Source organism: Pseudorca crassidens, chromosome 12, assembly GCF_039906515.1.
Source record: "Pseudorca crassidens isolate mPseCra1 chromosome 12, mPseCra1.hap1, whole genome shotgun sequence".
Lineage (NCBI taxonomy): Eukaryota > Metazoa > Chordata > Mammalia > Artiodactyla > Delphinidae > Pseudorca > Pseudorca crassidens.
This window is the reverse complement of record NC_090307.1, coordinates 33,445,581-33,458,055: the sequence shown is the minus strand read 5'-3', so window position 1 is coordinate 33,458,055 and position 12,475 is coordinate 33,445,581. Positions and strand designations below refer to the sequence as shown.

The window sequence follows — 12,475 nt, the reverse complement described above, 5'->3', positions numbered from 1 at the left end:
CTTAGCTGATGTCTGATGGAAACATTGCAGATGTTCTGGGTCTGTTTTTCCTACATCTTTAAGAAGAAATAAAGACTTCCATTTCAACTCCATTTTACTAAATAAATGTATCCAATGCAAGGATATAGGAAAAATGAAAAAGAAAAGACAGTAATATAAAATAGGTAATGAAAGAGACTAAAGTGAGAAAGAAGATCATGAAAGACAATAAAAGGAAGAATAAATTAAAAGTTGTGATGAAAAATGGTGAAAATGGTAAACTAACACACCATTGTAAAGCAATTATACTCCAATAAAGATGTTTTTTTAAAAATGGTAAATAAAATATGGAAAAGCGACCACAATATAGAAAGGAGAAGTCCAAGAATGTGGGCATGAAACATTTTAAGAATCTAGCAGAGCCAATTGATTAGGATCCCTGGAGGAGAGTGGCCTGGCATAGAGAGAAGAGTGAGGTATGCAATGAAATCTATTCACATATCATCCGTGTGTACTTGAGTCAATTGCCAAAGCTCCTTGAGTCTCAGGTTTGCTTCTGAATAGGGATAATATCTTTCCTGGATGAGTGTTATGAGGATTAAGCAAACTACAACAAGATATATGGAAGATCTTGGTGTTGAATCTTTATGTTTCTTAATATATGCCAGATGATCTATTAAGGAAACTCGAGAGTTTAGAAAGAAATAAGAGAATCCATTAATCCATTAAAAAAAATTTTGAGTTGAAATGGGTTGGTCAAAAGCAGCCATTTATTCATGTCATATAACATGATCTTACAAACATCATACAAAGCTGGCACGAAAGAACAGACACCATCTCATATACCATGCTTCCTCCCAAATCACTTCTATTAAGTTACAACATCAGAAAAAATCAGTTACTGAGTTACACAGTTCTTCAAATATGGATACCTCTCCATTAGGGTGGTTAGATTCGCTAATCAGACAAACAATTAATTTACATGTTTAATACAGGGCAGAATGTGTAACAGAATTCAAGATAATCACACAGATACTGTAATACAATATAAAACAGTACAATTTTCAGAAAATGATGAGATCACTATGCCCCTGCCTGTTTCAATTCCTTTCTAGTTTTTCTTCTTTCTTTTCTTAACAGCAGTTGCAAATAGTTTTACTCAACTTTTCACACCGAGAAACACTTTAAATTTTAAGAACTAAAAACTATTTACAAATTAGTTATTGTAATTTTGTAATTATTTGTTCTTGGTTTCATTGTTCCCCTAAAAAAACAAGTTCACCCTCCTCCAACAACAATACTTTTCTTGGTACCGTCATTAACTTCTGGCAGCTCTGAAGGATACTTAGGGTTGACTTCTTACAATGTTTCAGAGCTCCAAAATATATTATATTCCTTGACCCATGATACCAAATATACAAATATTAAAAGGCCATATGACTCCCCCAAACCATATACTGACTAAAATTCATTTCACATTGCTTTCACAGAAATACTGAGTGGACCAAGATGTTATGAGTTGACTTTGTGATGGCATGAAGATGATGATTGGACAATATTCTTGTTTAATCCCCAAATCATCTTAAAGCACAAGAAGAGAGGTTGATTTCAATCTTTGTATATAGAGTGTAAAGCATTTTCTTTACATTAGGAATAGTCATAAAAAGCATGTATAAGTTGTTTTGAAAATGCTTTATCATAGATTTTACAAACACTGTGATATCAAACACATTCTCAAAAACTGCTAAAGCACTGACACAAAACCTGACTCAAAATGTAAATTTTTCAGTAGACTTCATTTCTAACTTGCATATTTAAAATTCAACTGTACCTGAGTTTCACTCATACTTTTCTAAAAACTCAAATACAGTGACATTACCTCAAGTAAATTCTTTCCAAATAATCACAGGGTTTAATGGATTTTTAATGAATTTCAGAGCTCTGGCACTGGAAAGATGTATAAGATACAGGTTTATAAACTGGTCAACAGGCAACAGCTCAAGACAAATTAGCCTAGAAAATATAGTGAAACATACTTGTGCTAATTTGACAGCTAAATATATTATGTATGAACATATATAAAGTATATTAGACTTGCCATGTAACTATTTTTTTATTAGTTTTTTGGGTTAAGTAACACTTTCTACCCAGCGATGATTACAACTTCACAACTTTTTTGTCTTCATTTCTTTTCAAATAGTAGCTTAGTCCTCTCTGGGGGAGAACAAGCTGAATGAAGACTTGGTTACCAATGCCCTTTCTGTGTTCAAGGGATAACCTTGAATGTACACTTGCATACTATATATATTTCCTATAAGAAAACAGCATTTCTAACTGGATTTCTCACTGAAGTTTATTTCTTTACCCACTAGCTAACTCAGCAACTTCACAAAAGTATATTGGGCTTTCTTAGGCCACACTGACATTTGTCACAAGCAGTGAATAACTCAAGGCCATGGTTCTTATGTGAGATTATATTTTATTTTTGACTCACATGTAAACTTAGGGAGGGGAAAGCATATTTCGGCTATAGTATTCTAAACTCAGCCCTTTGATAAAATGATTTCCCATTTTGTTCACTTTTTTTTTCAACAAACCTAAGTTACCCTTCTTATGATAAAATTGTGTCAAATAATTACAGACCAAAAAGAAATAATCATATACTTTTATATGCAGGACAACCATTTGCACATGACATAATTAATAAAATAATCTAGAGAACATTTCTTTAATATCTTTGGGTTTAAAGAAAAATTGATTTCCCCAGTTGATGAACAATGGATGAATTTTCATAAGAGAAGATATGCTTTTCATTTTTAAATCCTAAAAACCACATTGACTTCCAGTGACATGTTCCAATGAGATCATCACCACAGCCATAACTCGGGCCTGCAGAGCAGTATTCCTAAAATGTTTGGCTACTCTTATTTATATAACTGGTAACCTTCAGGGGAAATTGAATATCTTATGAAAATTTATCCAACTTCTCTAATAAAGAGTAAATTATCATGATACACATTTACAGTTACTTTCTGGTCTGATAATTCAATACATTTCTAACAACAACAACAAAAAAGCTTTCACAAGCTTGCAATCATGTATCAGAAAAAAAAAAGAAAGAAAATTTCTTCTTGCCTAGTAAAAATCATTAAGTTCCAACTCATCTTGGCTAGGATGCTAACCATCACAGAGCACATGCCACTTGGCAATTTGTCTCCTGGGATAGTCACAAATCTCCTTCCAGTGCTCTCCACTGGCTCCTTCTGCTGCTGCTCCCAGGACCAACCGCCCAATTACCTCATTTTGGGATTCCCTTTCAGAATCCAAAACCAGAAATTCAACACTTATCTCTTCAAGACCCTCACAGGGAATGTCAAAGACAAACAGTTCATTGAACACTGCATTGGGGGTGCATTTCTTCACATGAGTCTTCTTTTTGGAGATTCTCTTTTTGGCATGGTACAGGTTCACTTTGACATAGGGATCTGCAATGGGAAACAACACAGATTGTACTGACAAGACTTGGCTGGAAAGCTGATCTCAAGATAATGGTGCCTTAGAGATGCTAATAAAATGTGATTATAACGAATATGAGTCAGAACAAAGTGAAAACATGGATAAAGCTTGGCTTCTGTATTGTCAATAAATTGAAAATAAGTAAGAATGTACAACACAAGAGATAGTGGAGGACGGGAAAGAACTGTAATGGAAGGATGAAGAGATAACATAAAGTGGAAGAAAATAGAATGTTCTAATGACACATTCTGATTACTAATAATTCATTCCAGAGAATGGAATAGAAGGAAAAAATATTACACATCTATCTTTACTGAGTTGTATGACTTTGGATAAATCTCACTAATTCTCTGAGCATGGGCTTTCTCTTTTGAATGGGGCAATGGGCATTTAGAATTCACAATGGCAGTGCCATTTTTGGCTTTAATTTTTTTGTGGTTCTTTATCCACTTGCTGTGTTTGTTTCCTGTTACCCAGTATTGATATTTCCTGTGTCACCTGTATCTTGTGAATTTTAAGATCATGCTACTTTATCACACATTTAATTATATTATTTTGCCCTTTTCTGGTTGCATGAGTCATTTTAACTTCCTAACCTAAATCTTTGAGACCATGTTTTTAATCTCCATTATCTAATAATAAAACTACAACTAATAATAGCACTGGATGATATTTAATGAAATATATATTTCCAGACCTCATAATCTCCTTCAAGGTAAGTACTATTATATCCAGTTTGTGTAGAGTTTAAGAAACATACCCAATGTTACGATGCTAAGAAATGGAAGGGTTAGGATTTGAACTCAGATCATTTTAAACCATAGGTCTTATGCTCTTTCTCATTATACTATACAGCAATTTTTTTTTTTGGTAAAAATTAGTCACAAAACTAAAAGCTAATTCTTAAAGCAGACAACAGACACATAAGGAATTAAAGGAAAGATAATAAAAATAATAGAAATGTAAGGGTAGGCAGGCTCATTTAAAATAGTAAAATTAAGAACTTTTCCTAAACCTTAATTTTATTTCCATCACTGTGTTTTTGGCAATGGCCTCACTTCTGCATTTATCACTGCTTTCTGCTTCAACTCCATTCAGTCAGACATCTATGACATACTAACTTTGTACTGGATCTTAGAACTATGCAGTTTTCTTCTTCTTGATAATGACCTCGGCTCACACATTTATTCCATAAAATGAGAAACAAAAACAATCACATAATTTGTGATTGTGAATAAAGGGTGAATCTAAATCATAGTCCAATGTTAGTTGTTAACTATTTTGCCCAATATATTGCTCATTTCTACACTGAGCCTGAGTTTTTCAAAAACATTCTTACCTGAAAGTCCAGACACATCAGATTTAGGCAGGTGCCGAGCTTTTAAAACAACCACAGTGAGAGTGTTTGTGATGGACTGATAGCAGAGAGAGATCAGTAACTCACCACGTCCTGAAGACTTCTAAACAAAGAGAGATATGAGATAAATATGTTTTTATTATTCTTTAGTTTTGAAATTTATACTTATATTAATTTTTAAAGCACTATAATAGCATTGTTATTTAACTGTAATTTTCCTACTTATTTTACTTTAATATGCTAAAGAATCAAAGAGTAACTAAAAGCTTTTGTGCAGTACCATCATCTTCTAAAACAACTACTGCCATCTTGTGGTCTTTTTAGGTACTACAGAATGTTAAAATTCGTAATGAGTTAGCCACACCCATTACTAGAAATGTTTTAAAGGGTGATATTTAAAATATATCTTACACAGAGGTATTTCTGGTTTTTGCTTTTTAATTAACTCTCCACTTTTTGAAGTTATTAATGGTAATGAAAATTATCTAATTATTTGAATGGATCTGTATATGGTAAAGTGACTCAAGTTTGATTTGATTTCAAATTCTTTAGCACAGACATTATTAGAATTTGAATTCAGAAAACCTGAAATTTAGTCTGACACCCACCACTCTCTTAGCCCAGAGGACTGATGGAGTTAAAATTCTCTTCTCCCACCACACCCAGAGTCCTCCTTTAATCCAAGGAATGAATTAAATATTGGAGAGAATTGATTCAGAATATTTAAAGCTTTGTCTCTGAACAGTATCATAGGGTTTTTCTTTGCATAATACTTAGATCTTATTTTTACTTTAACATTAGATAAGATGACCAAGAACTCAAAGTACAAGTTCTAACTGAAAGTAACAAAAAGTAAACTTGGTATAACTAAGAATGATGGTTGCCCAGAGCTCCTAAAACTTCAATATGTATTTATATAAAAGCTGACATGGGGTAACTGTATGAATAAGCACTCCAAGAAGAGTAAGAGTAGGGAACAAATCTTTATTCCCACTGTGCCACTAAACAGTTAGGTGACTCAAACTACTTAATATTTCTTGATCTTGACTTCCATTAATTTCAACAGAAAAGGTGAGGATGTGGTCAAAACAAACTTTATGCTATTCTATAGAATTATGCCTTATAAACACCAGTTATTCTGAAATACCACAACTGGAATCAAATGAGCTCCATATTTAAAGGGAAAATACATTTAGATTTGATTAATTGATGTCTTATCATTTTCTAATAATTCCAGAACTACCAAAGTAGCATAACTGCAAAGGCCGAGTAACTCACTTCCTGTTATACAACATAAAGGTGAATATTTGTAATTCAATATAATGAGATATCTCTTCCTTAAAAAGCAATTCTATGAAGTCATTAGAACTTCAAATACTCAAAATGAACTGACTTAATTTTCAATTTCAAATTCAGTTATGTTGACATTGAAATATATTTTTAACTTTCTTATGAGTAAGAAATATTTGTCTGCATTTTAGTGACAATCTTAGTCAAAATACTTGTGACAGAAATTAATAAAAATATTTATATAAATGATATTTAAATAAATCCATAAAGGATTCCTTTTTATTTTATATCATTAAGATACTTTATGCATTTCAGTTGTGGGTTAAAATTTCTTTCATCTACTCTATCCCCCTGCTCCTCATTTGATTATGATTAATAATAGTTAAACATGGTAAAGATGATATGTATAAGACATCATTTTAATAAAACTCCCCTAGATACAAAAAAGCTACAGAAAAGATTGTTTATAAATATGTTAAGCACTAAAAATGAATTACCCTAACATTTCTCTTGATAATCTCTCTGTTCATTAACTTTTTTCCATCAGTTAATTCAATTCCTGTGAGAGGAATAAGGACTTCTCCAATTATATCATCTCTTGAAAACCTATCAAAACTCAAGATTGTGAAGTGCAAGGCCAACTCTTGGATCTGAGTGTAGGGTATTCCATAGAATGTAAAGGTCTCATCAAAAGCTGGGTCCAAGGTCTTTCTCAGAACTCTGGTTTTCACTTTATGCTTCTTCTCTGGGAGAATCATCATTTTGATGTATGGATCAGAGGTCATCGACTGCTCATCCATGGCTGGCAAGCCACGGGCTTCTTTAATATTTACCACAAATGTTTTCTTCTCAAAGTTATACTCTAAGGAGAAGAAGAGGGTTCCCAGCTTCTCTTGTTTCTCATCTGAAGTAAGAGAAGTACTGGACTTTAAGCTATCAGGGGAAACTGCCTCTTTTTCCCCTTCTGAGAAAAGCTTTGGGGTCACATTCTCCAGGTCAGGACTGCCAGCTTTGAGGTTTGTTTTGGGAAAATTGCCATTTAGATCTCTCTTCTCAAGATCAAGACGCAAAGAATTCTTTGGCCCAGCTGGTTTATTCTTTACTTCATTTTTCTCATCTGCTCCAAACTTCTTTTTGCTGTTTAGGTTTTCAGGATAAATATCAACTCCCTTTAGCACATGCACAAACTTATATGGAGGAGTCTTGTTAGATTTGGATGATTTTCTCTGACAGCAGATCCATGCAAACAGAGAGACTGTGAAGACCAGGCCAAATGCACTGAAGATCCCCACCACTGTGGGGATTTCATCTGAAAAATCAAATGACCAATAACATGCATTAATTGGGCAGAGTTGGAGACACCCTATTTGAAAAGCATCCTAAAGCTGGCAGTTGCTGTAGGTTGCACAGATTGAATTGCTTTCCAACTGTTCTGGGTGAATTATGTACCTATTTCATGTCACTTTCAGGAATAAACACATTTGTAACACATAAAGAATAAATACAGTATGACAGAAAATCCTTCATTGTAGTAATTTTTCACAAATAAAATGAAAAGATGAAACTGGGGCTGGGCCAGGGATGGGAGAATGCTAAATGACCCTGACCTACCTTCGTTTTCTCAGATAACATGAGTCAACTACAGCATGATGAGTCAGTACTAATTTCATTATGTTTTCATTGACATTTTGAGGGTTTCCAGAAGCATCAAGTCTTACTATGTAGCTCTAAGTTCATATTCTTCAAATACTGACAGAAATTATGGAAAATTATCTTCAGTTGTCACAAAGTCATTAATAATTTCCACCCAAATTATAGAACAGTGGTAAAAGAAATGTACACATATTAGGGAAAAAAGAACAAAAATATGAACAGTTTATTAATAGTATACAACTTATAAGACTACAAACTCATATGCTGACCCAAAATTCTTCAAACACTGAATCATCTAAAGTACAAATTAATTACCTAAAAAGGATAAAACCCAAACAATTGTTATAAATGAATTATCATTCTTTAACATGTAATGAGAAGAGTGTGTAGAGATAATTTAGAGTTCAGTTTTATCCATAACTGATTTTTTTCCTAGAACATTTCCACATGGCAAATGGCAATCAAATTGAAACTGGCATTTGTTCCTTGAATGAGGACACATTAAATTACTGACATTAGGTAACCCCGATTATGCATGAAGCTCACCATGTTCCATATGTAAGTATATTCTCCAACAAATAATATGTTCATCATGTTACATATGTAAGTATATTCTCCAACAAATAATAAGTAACACTGTGTAAGTAAAACCAGTATTACTATATCTGGACACAGTGTATCAGTTGAGTCAACGTTTAATATAATCAAAACTAATATAATTAACGTTATAATATCTGCCTTTAGCTCCATTCCAGTCTATTTTTAAATCCCAAATAGTGAATAATAAAGTTAAAAGTTCCAGTCAGGAAAGGGTTAAGGCTTGTTTAACTAACCTTGAAAGAACAATCTTTTGTTTCTCCCCTCCCTAATCCCCTAAACTTCTGCCTATCTACTTCATAATCACAAAACTGAACTCAAATAATATAAGATTAAGAAATGACAAGAGCAAAAATGCCTAAGAAAATAAAAAAGCAAATACAACAATAAAAAATTCTGTAGTTTAATTATATCAAAGAACTGAATTGTATAAAGGTGAACTTTGAATTTTCCAGATAGAAAAAGCAGGGAATGCTACAGAAGAAGAATGAGGTGAGAGCTAAAAATCATCAGCTAAACTTAGTACCAGCTTTTCAATTTTTCCTTCTATTTAAGTCTTTGTGGAGAGAAGAAAAAAAAAACACTCCTGGACTACCTAATAATCCAAGGCCAGGGAGCAAAAGCAAAGTCATGAACTATTCTTGATTCTTTAGTCAATGCAGGAAGAATAATTTTTAAAAAAGGAATATAAAAACATTTTTTTTCCTAAATAAACAATGCCAACACTAGAACATATTTTTAACTAGCATAGCCTCTGAAAATTCCTCAGTATTCAAATATTTTTCTGATTTTCAAATCAGAAATTGGGAATACATATCATATCACAACAATATAAACTCAATCACTCAAACAGACACCTGTGAAAGAAATTCATTTCTGAATATAATATCACAAATTTTCTGTGTTTAATATTCATGTCAAATGGCAAAATATTCAATATAATATAGAAGGGCTCATCTACTCCCTGTGTATTCTCTACTGTTAAGGTCCTAAGCTTTTGAGAGCAAAGATCTCAGTCATTTCACTCAGTTTCATAACAAACTTCTATAAATTCCCTGATATTTCCAAATACATGTAAAGTAAAACTCAAATCTCTTGCCTTTGGAATATAATGGGACCTAAAAATACTACTTTTCTATTTGAAGAAGTACATCTGATTTTTTTCCTTTTCTTTTTTTACTGTAAAAGAGGAGAGTAATGGTGCTAAAAATCTGTTATAGGAAAAGGGAAATTGAACAGGAAAATATAAGTCCTAAGTATAGTTTCCAGTAGCTTTTAGCTAACTGACTTGCAAAATTTCCCTTATCTCTCTGGGCTCCAGTTACCTCTCCTGTGAAATGGAATGGGCTCAGCTAGTTAATTTTGAATATCCCTTTAACCCTAGCATCATAGGATTCTGTGTCTTTCGTTAGCAAAATATTTCAAGGATACAACAAAAACATAGCAGAGAAAAAAATACCTTATGGTACACTCTGCAATAAAATATACATTCTAAATGCCCAATGTTCAAGTTATTTTATACCAAGATCAAACCTTTATATAATCACAGAAACATCTGGCTTCCTCCAATAAGATAAACACAGGTTTATGTACAAATAGAAATCACCTGCAGAATTAATGACACCAACAAGAAAACAGACCTCTTTACTTAGCGCGTGCTGCAATTTACAGCGTTACCTGAATGATTAGGAACTTCTTGGATGTAAAATCGCCCTGGCAGAAAGCAATTTTAAGGAGAAAGATATCAAGGAAGGGAGAAACCACAGAGATAAGCCACTATTGCCCTTTTACAGTTCTCATTTTTCTACCTATGTTCAACATCCCGCGAACACACACATACACAAACACACACACACGCGCGCGCGCGCACACACACACACACACACACAACACATCACCCCAGAGTATTTAAGGAACAACCACAGTTATAAGCGGAGTAACTTGCTTACCAAATTCTTCCCGGCTGGTAGCGATCGGAGCCATTTTTTGCTGCGTATTCTGTCCGAGGTGCTGAACGGAAACTCCCTATCTTGGTTCACTTGCCTGGATGTGAAGCGACAGGGCTTTTCCTAATGCTGAAAACAACGGCGCAAAGCTCAGGGGACCTAAGCCTGGAATAGGGAGGAGGCAAAGAGGGAGATCCACTCGCCCTCGCACAGTGATTTGCCACCCCTCTTCCTGTTTTGGCTCTTCAGAGACGCTTGTCTCTGAGACTCTAGAGGTGGCTGAAACCCGAATTGACGCAATCCTGACGCTACAGGGTTGAAATCAGCACCTCCCTCCTCCAAGCCTCTCCTCTACTCTTCATTCTTTCTTCTTCCCTTCCCTCCTGAGAATTCAACACACATTCATCAATTATCTTAACTGTTGGACTACATTTTCTATTCTGTGAGGGCTCAGAGGTACATAGAGATGTCTCGAAACTCATCGATGTCAATTCCTGATATAAAATCTGATCATCTAGATCAGTAAAAATGTGTCTGTGTTATCAGAATAATATAATTTACAGAGGCGATTTGAGGACAGAGTAAAAAGAGAGAAATTTCTGCATCAGTGATCCACTGTAAAATGCAAATCTATATTTTCTTGCTATTTACATTTTTGTTTGACATATTATACCTATATTAGAAAAAAACCTCACTGCACATTGATCCATTTGAAATAAGATAACAGTTTTCCTATCATTATCACTTATTTTCTAATAAATTATTAGTCTAAACATTTTGTTGATTCTGTTGCTCAATCTGTCTCTTAGCTCTCTTCCTTTAATATTTGACATTGGACCACTTAAAGTACTTAGGGACAGATGGGAATAATCCCTTCTGTATTCCAACTCACAGTTTTGACTTTTACATATAATGAGATTGTTTTTGGAATGTCATTTCTGGTTAAAAGTCTAATATGTTTGTGGAAAATAGTTACAAGAATCATACCAAAATCTAAAATGACATTGATAATTATTGGTTATTTTCAAAGGAAAACATATTTTTTCTGAACTGATGATATTCCCAGGGTTGAGGAACTCAGAAAATACGGTGTCAGATTCTGATTAATTTTAGTCTGAAGAGTGTGACTTTTTAAAACAAGCATTAGCAATTTTCCAGAAGAGAACTGAGGCTGTAACTTCAACTTTCAATTATTGGTCCGCAAAGAATTCCTCTTCTCTGGGGCTCAGTGAGCAAATGACATTCAGTGTGTGCTGGGATGGGGGAAGAATGGGTATGGGGTGAGTCCATAAAGCTATTGTACAAGTGACAGTTTCCTGCATACTGGAAAGCAGCTGCTCTGAATGTCAGGACTGTGTCTGGGGAGAAATTGGCTTCAGTCTTTTACATCATGGAAAATTTTATAAACCTATGTCCCTCTTCTTTCCCTTTCTACTCACTCCCACATACTTGGCATTTTAGCATTCTTCTAACAGATTTTTTTCTTTAGCTTATATCTTCCTGCTATGAAAACATACAAACTAACTTACTGTATTCAATTTTTCCATAGGCAAAATCTGTGTTTTCTGTCTTCATCTTTCCATTTCATTCAGATTACTTGCTTTCTTGATTTTGCATGCACTGGTGAGATTGTCCCTATGAATAAATATCCATTAGACAGATGAAAGAGAGAGTGGCATTTTTTTGTGATATGTATCGCAGGTAAACAAAATATATGGTGTGACGTTTACTAAAATATGTTTTCTAGCTAAGCTATTTCTACATACGGTTATACTCACTTGTAAACATAAGTACCTTATATATGTGTTCTATATAAATTAATATCTCATTAATTTTACCTTCAGGTGGTAAAATGCTATCATCCAAAACCTGTCTAGATTGGTTAAACTCTGTTTCTACAGAACCCCACCTTACCCTGGGCTGTCTCATTTCTGAGGACACATTGTGATAAAATTACCTCTTGCCCAGAGCTAATGCTATTATGGATATAGTAACCCTTTCATTGTTTGCTTTAAAAGCAAACTGAAAATAAATATTATTAATTAAAATGTCAGATGTTTCCCTCATTTTCATATGATGCATAGCATATTACTCATTATCTAATCTCTTTAGACAAACTTCCAGCAGCACCAGATGA

The 12,475-nt window shown here is 33.8% G+C and overlaps 1 protein-coding gene across 1 annotated transcript; it reads right to left on the bottom strand.

Annotated features, from left to right (window-relative positions):
* Window positions 1–727: 727 nt before the first annotated feature.
* Window positions 728–10,644, bottom strand: SYT4 (synaptotagmin 4). The gene is made up of 4 exons (XM_067699224.1): window positions 10,342–10,644; window positions 6,640–7,451; window positions 4,835–4,955; window positions 728–3,464 (listed from the first exon to the last, which is right to left on the bottom strand). Exons 1-4 carry the CDS (start codon window positions 10,373–10,375, stop codon window positions 3,157–3,159), a joined length of 1,275 nt encoding a protein of 424 aa, XP_067555325.1. The 5' UTR covers window positions 10,376–10,644; the 3' UTR covers window positions 728–3,156.
* Between the last annotated feature and the right edge of the window lie 1,831 nt (window positions 10,645–12,475).